Source organism: Miscanthus floridulus, chromosome 18, assembly GCF_019320115.1.
Source record: "Miscanthus floridulus cultivar M001 chromosome 18, ASM1932011v1, whole genome shotgun sequence".
Taxonomy (NCBI): Eukaryota; Viridiplantae; Streptophyta; class Magnoliopsida; order Poales; family Poaceae; genus Miscanthus; species Miscanthus floridulus.
Genome location: NC_089597.1, coordinates 128,623,174 through 128,636,084, shown reverse-complemented (window position 1 = coordinate 128,636,084; position 12,911 = coordinate 128,623,174). Strand labels below are relative to the sequence as shown.

Genomic DNA, 12,911 nt, shown 5'->3' with positions numbered 1-12,911 from the left:
CCAGACTGTACGCAAAAATCACTAATCCATTACGATCTCTAGCAATAATCCCAACATCACCTCCACCATCCTGGCGGTGGGGTATGGTGGACCTGCCTCAGCGTGGCCCTTTCCAGAACGCCGTTCTGGTAGCCAGGCCTCGTGGTTGCGATCAGCATTTTCCTTTACCCTTACCATCGTTTCCTACTCCCTGTTGTCGGATTTCATTCAGAGATAACCAAATTTGATCTTTTCTGACAGGGCGACGACGGGCTGATGGATTAAGGATGAATATCGTTGACACAGGCATCCCGACCTGACCTGTCTATAAAAATCTGACTTAACTTGACTCGATCCGAACAATGCATCAGATGGGCTCAAAATTTTCAACCTAACCCAAAAAAAAAACCCCGACCTATACGAAAAATAACTTTTAAAAAAGAGAGAAATAAAATAACCTGGCCTGGTCCATCACATCGGTCAGGTGGGCGTGAACTAAAATTTTTGGCCCGATAATTTTTCCTGGTCTGATATATAATAAACAGGTGTTGCTCAAAAAAAAATCATCAGGTCCGAATGTCCAATATTCCATCAGGTTTAAGTGTCTAACTAACTGAGGTACCAGTGACCTCAAAAGGGTAAGCATGCAAGCGACTTAAAGTTCAGCATACTTCAATAATGCTTGCAGCTACATACAGATTGATTGGTAGGACCTCCGCGGCCTGGGCCTGCCGGACCTGAGGGTGCTCGGCTTTGCTCTGCGGCTTCGCTGGGAGTGGCTGCGTCGATCCCAGCCGGACGCGGTTTGGTCGCTGTTGCCGTCGAAGCCGGAACGCAAGGTCGACCATATGTTCCGGGCCTCGGTGTCCGTCTAGGTCGGCGACGGCGCCTCGACCCGTTTCTGGACGGACTCTTGGCTGCCGAACGGGCCTATCTGCCGCTCAGCCCCAAACCTTTTCAGGGCAGTAGCATGCCGCCGTCGCAACCGCACCGTCATGGACGCCCTCGACGGCCGGCAATGGACCAGGGACATCACTGGCGCGCCCACCGCTGCGGTACTCTGCGAGTATATCCATCTTTGGGACACCCTGGAGACGTTCCAGCTATCACCGCACACCTCCGACCGCTTCATCTGGAAGTGGACTGCCAGCGGCACCTACACCGCGTCGTCGGCGTACAGGGCGTTTTTCATCGGTATGACTTCTCTGCTGGGCGCCAAGTTCGTTTGGAGGGCGGCCATGCCGCCAAAGGTCAAGTTCTTTTTCTGGCTCGCTCTGCATGGCCGCCTCTGGACAGCGGACCGTCCCAAACGACATGGACTGCAGCCGGAAGCTACGTGCGCGCTCTGTGATCAAGATGGCGAGACGACCGACCACCTGCTGGCCTCTTGCCCGTTCACGCGCGAGGTCTGGGCACGCCTGCTCGCCTCGGCGGGGCACCAGCACCTTGCACCGGGCAACGACTCCACACTCGCCGACTGGTGGCTGCTGACACGCGACGAAGTCCCGGGAACCTTCAGACGGGCCTTCGACTCACTCGTCCTCCTAGTCGCCTGGATCATCTGGAAAGAACGGAACAACAGGACCTTTAGCAACGTTGCCATGACGACGACACAGGTGCTCGCCGTGGTCACCGAAGAGCTGGACGCCTACATCGGCGCCGGGTACAGGTGTCTGGCGTCGTTCTTCATGGCTGGCGGTTACAGCGCGCACCCACCTCCTTCGGTCGCAACATTTGTTTAAACGTTTAGTACAACGGTTTAGCACCGCCGTTAAAGCCGGCGATCCTTGTTAGTGTGCGTGGTTTATATATCATGGCAACTCGCCGTGGTGTGCAACCATGGTGTAACGAAAACTCTTTCTTCTCTTAATGAAGCACGTGCAGCGCACGCTTTCGAAAAAAAAAAAGTAGTAGCTGGGCGATCGATCCATGGTCGACACATATGTTTAAGAGGAGCAAGAAGAAGTCGTCGCCATGGCAACCACATCGCTGTGCTTGTTAGTTAATTGTTACTTAGCTTACTTGTAGGTAGGTACTCTTGGTTGACCAATGGGAGCAACAATAATAAGCCGGCCCGGCCGGCCGGATTAGCAACAGTTGAGACTTGAGATCGATGGGAGCAGAAATAATGAAACGATCGATGAACAACTAACGCGCTCATCACGCAGATTAAGCACGCTACACAGTGCCACGTACAGTGGTGGTCCACGCGTCCATTAATTGGGCCCCGTACGTACGTACACATCCAGAACATGACATGCGTATTTTTTTTTGTCACATGGACCATGCCACTCACAGAGGTTTATAGTGCCATCAAGTCGTGATCCGAGGCGTGCAGCATTGACTTTGCTAGGCCCAGTTTACACACTGTGTGTGCAGTACAGTACAGGGGGAGAGATTTTTTGAGTGCAAACAAGCGAGCTCAATTATCTATGGCATTGGAGTCAAGGTTGAGATCCGTTTTGGGCTGGTTTCCTATCGAGGTCTCAAGGGGAAGTTTCCGCGACTAGCGAGTCGCTCGCCCTAGCGCCGTCGTCGCCATCGCCTCCGCATCCACCACCGTTGGTCTCCCTCCCTTCTCCCTCCTGTATCTCGTCGGAGGTCGGAGGGAGTGGGGATCCATCATTTTTTATAAGTTTTCTAGTAGACCGGGTCATCTAGGGTTATAGTCTCTCCATGCCAAGTTTCTTGGTACTAGGAATTTATCTCCTCCTCCTCCTCTCTGGCGACGGCGAGGGGGCAGTGTGGATTCGTTTTCTCCATGGCGGCTCTATTGAAGATGAGGGCGACATCAGCATCAGCAACTTTGTCGGCTTGACGACATGGAGACTTGGCTTTCCGGATGGCGACATCAAGGCGGAGATGATGTCATCGTCATGGAATAATTTTCTCCGGCCTCTTCTTCGTTTTATTGTGGTTAGATCTGACCACAGCGAAGGACTAGAGAGAATAAGTTTCAGATCAGTCTTTCTTATTCTTTGGTGGTAGAAAGAAGAAGAAAGACACAAGAAAGAAAGAAGTTTCCCCACTTCGCCTGCAGGAATGTTGGCTGTCGTTCGTTGGACATATGTTCTCAGGCCTTTAGCCAAGTGTTTGACCGTGCGGTCGTCTATATGAATCATCATACAGGTTTGGAGTTGAGATTTTGTGCTATACAAAGCGTGGGTACAATTTAGATGATCTGGATATACCTAGTGTATTTCAGTGTGCTTGTAACGTGATGATGTACTCAGCTCTGATCTAATATAATTCTTCTTTCGTCTAAAAAAAATTATCTATGGCATTGGCATGCATGTAGATGGGATTATATCCTCTAACGAGATTTTACTCATTTTTTGTAAATGTCAGAAATATTTTTTATTATGATGTTGTAGCCTTCTATCAATGGTATACTCTCTTTGTCCTGTCCTAAAATATAAAGGATTCAGTTTATCCTTAGTCAAACTATAGTAGTAACTTTGACTAAGTTTATTAAAAAATATAGAGAACTTCGAATTAGCTTAATTAAATATATTATAAAATATATATCTATAATATACCTCTTTGAAGTTATAGATGTTGATATTCTTCTCTATAAATTTAGTCAAACTTAGCGTAGTTTGACTTATGGCAAACTTGGGCCCCTTATATTTCAGGACGGAGGAAGTAACTTTTGCACAATAATAGCAACTAATGTAGGGCATATTTATAGATGCAAATGCTTGCATACTTGTACCCATACTTACTTTTATGAATGAACGTATGCAAGTTCTAACTCATAAATTTGTTCGCAAAAAAAAAGTTCTAACTCATAAACATTTGTGAGAGACTTTGCTGGTAGGTTTGAGATTGAAAAATTACCGGTATATGGTCACGATAGCTAAACTCACTTTTACCCCTCGAAGAATAAGGAAGAAGTTTATTTTTTACAATCGAGTTATCGTTTCGAGTCTGATTGTGGCCGTCAAGGTCCAATGACAATCAAACTACTTTGGCCATTTAACTACTAAACTAGACAACTTTAGCCCTCAACTAGTTTTAAAATTGGTTTTGCCTACATATGTATTTTCAAAAAAAAAATGTTTACATCTCTAAAACATATAACTAATTTAGTTTCAATAAAATACAAATGTTGTACCATTTTTCTACAAACAATATCTATTGGTGGTTAATTTAGAGTTATTTGGACATACTTGTTCCTGTTGGTAGTGTTTTATTGCTCATAATCTTGCTCATTATTTATTTAATATAATATTAGTGTACATATTTAGTTAGACTCCAATTTGACTCAGCAAGTTCCACATCAAGGAAGCTAATTGGGCAACCGTATGTAGGAGGTTGCTTAGCCTCTAGCATATTCTTGAGTGAATGCTAAGACTCCATAAGTGGCCTATCATGTTTGTGTTGGGAGTCGTGATCCCTTGTCGCATGCCAAAATGGCTTAACACTAGTCAAAATTGTACTCAGGAGATAGATCAAGGATCAATACTACATCTATATAGTAAAAATTACAATAATCCAACTACACAAAGATGTACATGGCTCTTATAGTAACTTTATATAAAGTTACTACATCTATATAGTAAAAATTACAATAATCCAACTACACAAAGATGTACATCTATATCGGCTTGATGATATGCCTCCTATGCATGTGAATAGAACTAATATTATTGCCAAGTGGAGGCTATCATTTGTTTCACCTAAATGGATACCCAATTGGACTTTAGAAACTCATCGCAACTTCTACAAAAATGTTGGAAGGAACAACAACAATAACCATCAACCACTTGCATTGCAAAAAGTACAAATATCTTGCAGGCATATGCATGTAATAAAGTAAGCAAAGCTATCAAGTAAAGTTGGGCAAAATCTATCTGGTTGATTCTATGTAGGTCTTATTTATGGCTAATTACTCAGAGTCTGTTTGGACCGACTAAGACTAATTGTTTGTCATAGCTAAAAAATAGTTGATTATTAACCGGTGTATATTTGTATTCCTCGTAAAAATTTACATACATCTCTAGCAATGAACTATTAGTTTGGCTTTTGTTAGCTAGTTGTGTTTGATCGTTAGCCTTTCTGTTTGAATGGAGTAGAGCTAATTTTTGGCTTCGATATGTTAGACCGTGAGCTCAAAATATCAAATAGACCTTAATCTAGCTTTTGAGAGAAGAGCCATGCAGTAAGCCGTGAATTGAATCCAAAGAAGCACAAAACCAGGTGGCCAACTTGGCTTGGCCCTTATCTCCTCCCCTCTTCCCCAAACAAGATCTCGCCTCTCGCTGTCATGGCGGATAATTTAATTTAATCTCACTACCCCTCGTGCTCTGTTTTATTATTGCTTCCTCCTCGCTGTACCCATCCCGCCATGTCCTCTCCCCTGTCTCTCTCCAGCCTCCTTTTTTCAACCTTTGACGCTGTAGCTTGAGAGCAAGCTTAGTGCCTACCAGATTCTCCTCCTCCCGAGCGGCTGAGCGCTAGCTGGTCTCCGATAGGCTAGCCATGCAGGTGCGCTGCGACGTCTGCGGCGCCGCGCCTGCCGCCGTGCTCTGCTGCGCCGACGAGGCCGCGCTCTGCTCCGCCTGCGACCGCCGCGTCCACCGCGCCAACAAGCTCGCCCACAAGCACCGCCGCATACCGCTCCTCCAACCCGCCTCCGGCAACGACGACTCCGACGCTGCCGCAAACGCCGCCGCGCCGCTCTGCGACGTCTGCAAGGTCCGGTGCATGCTTCGGCCGGAGACGGAGAGGATCGGATTCGGAGCTGCTGCTGCTGCTGACATGGTTGGTGCGCCTTGCAGGAGCGGAGGGGCCTCGTGTTCTGCGTGGAAGACCGCGCCATCCTGTGCCCCGACTGCGACGACCCCATCCACAGCGCCAACGACCTCACCGCCAAGCACACCCGCTTCCTCCTCGTCGGGGCCAAGCTCTCCGCCGCGCTCGTCGACCAGGTGCCCCCCTCCCCTGACGACGACGACTGCGGCCGCGGCAACGGCGCCGCCTGCGAGCCCGACGCTGTGCCCGTCCTCGGCGCGCAGGGCTCCTGCGCGGCCAAGGCCTCGGCTCTTGAGTCCAGCGGCGTAGGCGGCGGCAGCAGCATCTCCGACTACCTCACCAACATCTGCCCCGGCTGGCGCGTCGACGACCTCCTCTTCGACGACCCCGCGTTCTCAGCGGCATCGGTACGTGCCCAGCCATCGTCGCCGCGCTCTGTTCTATTCTATCCGCAGCCGGATGACGCTAGCTAACAGATCGACCTCGCGGTGGTTCGTTCTTGGAAGCAGAAGGCCGGCTACAGCGACGACGACCACGAGCAGGTGCCGTCCCTGGACGCCGACCTCTTCGACGTGGTGGCCGGCGGCCGGCCGGGGAAGCGCGGAGGCGCGTGGTCCGGCGGCGGACCGCTGTGCTTCGACAAGGTGCCGGCCTCCGTCGTGGTCCTTCCGACGGCGGCCAAGCAGCAGCAGGGGTGCGTGAGGGAGAGGAGCTGGAACTCCGACAGCGACAGCGACGTGTTCGCGGTGCCGGAGTTCCCGCAGCCGCCGCCGCCCAAGAAGGCGCGGCCGGCACCGGCGCCGACTTTCTGGTGCTTCTGAGCTGTACTGTATCAGTCGTGACCTCTGTGACCAGTGTGTGTATGAGCGAGCTTGTTGGTGCTGGCTTTTTACCGTGTCCTGTTGTTACTGCATATATATACTTACCGCTACTGGCTAGCAGTGCTCAATCCCAGTTAATTGAGTTTGCTGCAGTTTATATTACGGTTTGATCATGAGGTAATATTGTTGTTACCGTATTGTAAACTTTTGTTGTGTCATGTATGTGTGCCACCTCCTTGATTTTGAGGTAGCAAAAAGATTTGAATTACCAATCTCAAGTTGACTTTGATGTGAACCTCGTCAACAATTATGGTGCCTTGCTGCCTTTCAATCTTGTTCTTGATCGTATAGTAGATCGATCGCTGCATGAGCTAATTTTTTTAGCAGTAATATGATAGCTGCAATTGCATTACCTGATCCTGATTGACATGAGAATACTGCTCCCTCCCATACTAATACTATCCTGGTAGAATAGAAATAGAAAACCAAATCGTATACATTTGCCAGCACACCCAGGTAGCTGGATTGCGAGATTCTTTTCTTGTTGGTTGAACACAAATCAGGGGCAGTTTGAGACTAATTAGGGCCCGTTCAGTTACAGTACAATCAGCCCAGGAATTACTCCAACTGAAGAATCTTATACAAATTTAGCTAGCATTCCATTTTGCAGGTGGCCATTCCATGCGAAATGTACGAGGCCTTAAGGAGTTTGGATATGTCCTCCCCTTTTTCGAAGTGTCTTGTCTCAAAACCTGTTTGCACCTGTATTTGACCTTTCACCAATTTACTTATTATTATTACTTTCCGAACACAATGCAAATGGCCGGTCTTGGGGAAAAAATCTCGCATGCTTCTGTATACGTGAAACTGATATATCTAGTCTTGGCAGAGCAAAGTCAGACATGCTAACTGTTATATTGTAGAAGAAGTGGCCATTCATTAATGGAAATGCCACCGTCCTATGCCGTTTGGTTCAAACGACTGTTAGATTGTGTAGAGATACCAAAGTGAGGTTGCCTCGGTCTCCAACTTGTGCAAGAACGTGTCCTGACAGAGTAAGGCCACTTTGGATGATTGTAAGAATTTAGGGTCTATTTGATTGTAGTAATCAAATAAAATAATGTCTAGGTGATTCAGACATTCTATATTATGGGTTAGATTAAAATACCACCAACATATTATTGCAATCCTATAATCCATCTCAAATCTACTAATAGGGTAGATGGATGGACAATAATCCAACACCTATAATTTAGGGATCTAAACAGCCCAAATTATTACTCCAGATTCTAATAATCCAAAAGTAATCCAAATAGGCCCTTTACACAGCCACTATAGAATCTTAGGGGGATGTTGGGTTGGCCCTTTACACCTATAATGTTGGGTTGTTTTTTCTTTTAATGTCTTAGGGGGGATTGCTCCCCACCTGGTATATTATTTCAATACCATGTCAGTGACTCATGTGTTAGTGACACAGTGTAAGATGTCATCCGTAATAATGGTAAATATGTAAATGCCCCCTAGATTGTAAGATGTTTGGTTGGTCAAGTTCGTAAAACAGGAATATAGATGGTTGGATCTAATAAGGTATGATTGGTCGCTTTGCATTAGTTTTAGCCGCATTATATCTTATGCAGTTCCATTCAAAACAATTTAAACGTACGCAATATCTTATTGTTTGGTTGGGCTGCACAGAGAAGTTGTGTTGGGTAAGTTTGTGTTTGGTTGCTTGCGATGTGTTACATGTAGTCACCTTCACGCATGTTCGAGTAGACGTCCAATGTTCTAGGAGCGGTGGAAGAGGTGAGAATATTTCATTGTTTGTGGTATGCCCCATTAGCATGTGTAAATATACCTTGCCTAACACGACCAAAACTAACGTACTAGTTAACATTGTATTGGACTTGGTTTGAGCACCATGCAAGTCTACACATATAAGAGCTAAACTATATATATAAGAGCTTTGGGACTAATAAACAAAAGTAAAGTGCATTGCACAAGTCTAGACACATGCTAATGCAACAAACCAAAAATATGCCCAAAATAATCTACCCCCTCCATCCCAAAAAAGAATGAAAGTCACGCTTTCTCAAAGAGTTAAAAAAAACTAAATTTAATAAGTATCACTAGATTAATTATGGAATACATTTTCACAATAAGATTATTTGAAGATATAAATATAGATACTATTTCCTACAAAATTATTGAAACTTAGGATTGTTGACTCATTAAAAAAATGAGATTTTTTTTCTAGTTTTGGACCGTGGGAGTACACAAGGATATGAAGAATTGGATCCTGTGAGATTTTTTTTAGCATATTCCTATAATTCCTACGAGATCCAAAGTTCCAAACCACTACTGACGTTTGCAAGAAATTTGAACTCTGGTTGCTAAAAAGAAACTTTTGGTATGAGCTGTACTTCACCATGCAACCACTAAAAATATCTAAATCGCGTGAATCTTTTGGCAACAAGTGAAATTAAGAGGGTCGTTTGCAGTACTTGAAATTAATATCTCCAAGGACAGTTGGTGTTGTTCCCTTCAACATCGAAGAAGATCCTGGACTGCACGTTTTCTTGCATGAAGAGGAAGCTCCATGGATACTTGAAAAAAACTCTTCTCGAACACACCTGAACTGCTACGTGCGCCAGCCGTGTAAACATGCACACAGTCGCAGCTGCAGTACACGCTATTTTCATTACCCGGAATGCATGTTTACCTCCAAACAGAATTCCATGCTTATGTCTGCTCACTCCATCCCGGAAAAAAACAACTTAAAATTTAGGACAAGCTAAAATTTTAGTGAAAATAATATTAATATTTATGTCTCACATAATTTTAATGTGAATGTATTCTATCTATAATTAAAAAACTTAAAAATATTAGACTTCACGAGAATTGCGGGCAGTAGCCACTGTAGACCATACCTGAACACACAACATATACTCCATCCGTAGCAAAATAAGTCCCCACGTCATATTTTGAGGAGTTAATCAATCTTAACTTTGACTAAATTTATAGAAAATAGTATCAAAAACCGTATCTCTAAAGCTCGTAAAAAAATCTCTAAATAGGTTTGCTACGAAAATAGATGACATAATTAGTTTAATGATATTTATCGTATCATAAACATTAGTTTTTTTTTAAATATTCGATCAAAGTCGCGATTGAGTCAAGGACTTATTTCGGGACAGGGGAAGTAATACATCGATATCAAATCTAGGCGCTGCCAAACCTCCGCAGAGGAGCTAACTGGATGCCAATCCAAGACTGTTGCGTGCATGCTCATGCGGAGGAGGGATGCACGCAACGATGGCTGCGATGCGATGCATTGGTCCATGCACGTCGCGAACTCAACAAAATCAGGCATGCAGCTGGCTTGGTGCACAGCACGCAACAAAACACGCATCGTCACCGACTCGTCGTCCCTCTCCACTGCCCAACAGCCAAGTTGGAGTGGTTGCAGTTGCAATGCGTGCACCCAGAGTGATCCATGGCGTCCGTCCATCCGAACCACTTCTCGCTGGCGCCGCTGGCTGCAGGCTGCACGAACGAACAGAGACGGCAGACCCGGCCAGCCGTGAGCCGTCAAGTTTAATTAACTAGATATATTTTCTCTGTTAATAACAAAAGAGTCAAACAATTTTAAGTTAGACTATATCCATAAAAAATATTATCAACATTTATATCTTTAAATAGGTTTATTATAAAAATATATTTCATGTTTAATCTAGTGATGCTTAATAATTATTAGTAATATTTTTTTATAAATCTTTGGTCAAATCTAGGAATGACTCTTCGGAAATCGAGATTTATACTTTTAAGATGGAGGAAGTATTGAAAATAGTATATCAACATTTGTATCACTAAAAAAATTATTATGAATATATATATTGAAAACATTATCAACATTTGTATTTGAAAGGATAAACAAAGACGGACGAGTGGTCTTTAAAAAAGGAGTTTTCCTTCCTAAAAAGTAATAAAAAATATCCATAAAAATACCCAAGTTGCAAATAAAAAAATGAAGTAAGAAATATATTTTAGCGTCAAAACAGATATCTTTTATTCTCTTCGATCTTATTTCTAACGACAATGATTAGACCCATGCGTCCTTCGGGGTGGAACAACCCGCTCCATTTGCTCGCGCCGCTCGCCCGCATCCCAAAAAAGGAAATAAATCGACCGCTCCGTACCCATTGCCGCCTTAGGCAACACCGCCGCTCCCACCCCCACTCGTCGACGCCGCTGGCTCCGCACCGTCCCCGTCTCCGCTGTCCCCATCCTCTCTCTCTCTCTCCCTCTCTCTCTTGATGTGGCGCAAAGCGCAGCCACCCCTGCGTGTTGCGCATGACCGGCCCGGCAGTGCCCTAGCAGTGTGGCGTAGCCCCCCGACGGGGTGGCCGCTCGCCCACATCGCGAGGACGGAGATGCACACGGCCGCGACAGCTGGGTCGCCGCCGTCGAAAGCACACGTGTCGACTGGAGGAGCAACAGTCGCTGGCCTGTAGCTGTAATAACATGACATGACATGATCCACGGGTAGCCCAGTCGGTCCCGCCGCCAACATCGCCACCCACTGGCCGGCGTGTTTCATGTCAAGGAAAGACACTCTGGGATGTGGCGCTGCTTCATTACGATCAAGTAGAATGTAGCACCTAGTTTTAAGAATAAAACCAGATACGCACCATATATGAACCTAGGAAGTCAAATTTCATATATAGCTACAAATAAGGGTAATATCAAAAGACAATGCTTAATATATAACGTACTTAGCATAAAGAATATAACCTTAGACAACGAACAGCGGAAAGACAACTCCGATCTTCGGGTGAAGAGTCCAATCTACAGGGACAACTGACTGGTTGATCACAAGCCTAACTCCTCCAGACTAGCAATCTGTTATCCATCCGAGATTTTTTTAAATAATTGAAAAGTAAAGCAAGCATAAATATATGTCGTACTCAACAAATATAACATGGGGTTCGTGAGGCTCAAAAGGCTAACACTGGTTTAACTGCGATTACCTTTTAATGAGTCATGATTTTAGCAATTGAGTATCAACAAGTTTATCATAAGCCATGTAAATACATGATCAGGTAAACATGAATAATGAATAGTATAAACAATTAACCATTAATGAGTATCTTTATCATCCGTATCATCAGTGTTCATCATCTATTCTGTAAGGGTTCCAAGGTCGCTCGTGACCATGAGCACGGCTGATATACCAGTTTTACACTCTTTAGAGGTTGTACACTTTTACTGTGAGTCGTGATTTATCCTTTCGCCCGAGGTGATCAGCCTCTTAACCCACTACCTAGAAAGGTCGGCATAATTCACTATGAAGCCTTTCAAAGGTTCATTTAACAAGTTAGGGCCATTAGATTCACTCGGCAAACAGATATAGAGCCTCCCTTTGCGATGGCACAATGATGTGCAGCCTATACACAAGGGGACAGATGCCACACTATACCCAATTCATCAAGTCATTCTTCCGTCAATAAAGGTAACCACTAACAAGCTAGAAAAGGTTCTCATACTGAGCTAAAGCTAGAGCCATGCAGCCCTCATAGTTGTACTATAAGTTCTGGATGTTTACTTACAGATAAATCCTTAGTGAGAGAAATTTAGAGCACCATATAATAGCCTAATGCTCTAGCCCCCTGATTCTATGTTGCTAAAAACATCTTTTAGTATTTATTGCATATACCATTAGTCAAGTTACAAGATCATGGCTTTAGTTGAGCACTAGCATCATACTACCCAATGCAATAACCCATAGATAACAAGGAATCTAGGATATTAAATAGCTAGGTGAAAGCATCTAGGCCCCTAATTGGGTTTCGGTGATTAATGGCAATACGAGATTACTGTGACTAACGTGTGTTTTGCAGATGCAATTAAGTTAGGTCATGGTAATGACAATTGATTAGGCAATCATGGTTGTCATGCCCCTATGATGGAAATCGTTTCGGTTTTCAAAGGATGGATGACAAGGTTAAGGATGGACTAGTTCTAAGTGTCGTTTGATGTTGAAGAGACGCTTAGAGTAGTTTAGGACTTTGTTTTACTTTGGCCGTACTATTAAGGGGGGTATGGATGGGTAGCTTGACATAGGTGAGTCTAGTGGGTTAGGTGTCGTGCATACTTGTCAAAACTAGCACTAGGTAGCTCCTAAATAGCCCTTAGATCAATTGAAGCAAACTTCATACACATATGATTGCGAGTTGGAAGTGAATGGAGGGTAAAATGTTGACCGAACGCTGGTTTTGGTGTGACCAGATGCTGACGCAGAGTCCGGTCAGTTCATTTGATCAAGGTGAAGTCATCTGGTTACGACCGGACGCTAAG

The 12,911-nt window shown here is 44.7% G+C and overlaps 2 protein-coding genes across 3 annotated transcripts; both read left to right on the top strand.

Moving 5' to 3' along the window:
• The first annotated feature begins 974 nt into the window (after positions 1 to 974).
• On the top strand, positions 975 to 1,721 carry LOC136524651 (uncharacterized). The gene has a single exon (XM_066517934.1). The coding sequence runs from the start codon at positions 975 to 977 to the stop codon at positions 1,719 to 1,721; it is 747 nt and encodes a 248-aa protein (XP_066374031.1).
• A 3,549-nt stretch (positions 1,722 to 5,270) lies between these two features.
• Positions 5,271 to 6,709, top strand: LOC136521585 (B-box zinc finger protein 20-like). 2 transcript variants are annotated; one of them, XM_066515334.1, is made up of 3 exons: positions 5,271 to 5,679; positions 5,763 to 6,143; positions 6,213 to 6,709. In XM_066515334.1, exons 1-3 carry the CDS (start codon positions 5,464 to 5,466, stop codon positions 6,555 to 6,557), a joined length of 942 nt encoding a protein of 313 aa, XP_066371431.1. In that variant the 5' UTR covers positions 5,271 to 5,463; the 3' UTR covers positions 6,558 to 6,709. The 2 variants fall into 2 exon arrangements, with proteins under 2 accessions (XP_066371431.1, XP_066371432.1); XM_066515335.1 differs by having other exon boundaries at positions 5,277 to 5,679; positions 6,246 to 6,709.
• The last annotated feature ends 6,202 nt before the right edge of the window (positions 6,710 to 12,911 follow it).

Coding starts and splice junctions, on each gene's coding strand:
- LOC136524651 (XM_066517934.1), top strand. CDS start 975: ATGGACGCCCTCGACGGCCGGCAATGGACCAGGGACATCACTGGCGCG.
- LOC136521585 (XM_066515334.1), top strand. CDS start 5,464: ATGCAGGTGCGCTGCGACGTCTGCGGCGCCGCGCCTGCCGCCGTGCTC. Junction 5,680..5,762: donor CGCTCTGCGACGTCTGCAAG/GTCCGGTGCATG, acceptor TGCGCCTTGCAG/GAGCGGAGGGGCCTCGTGTT. Junction 6,144..6,212: donor CCGCGTTCTCAGCGGCATCG/GTACGTGCCCAG, acceptor GCTAGCTAACAG/ATCGACCTCGCGGTGGTTCG.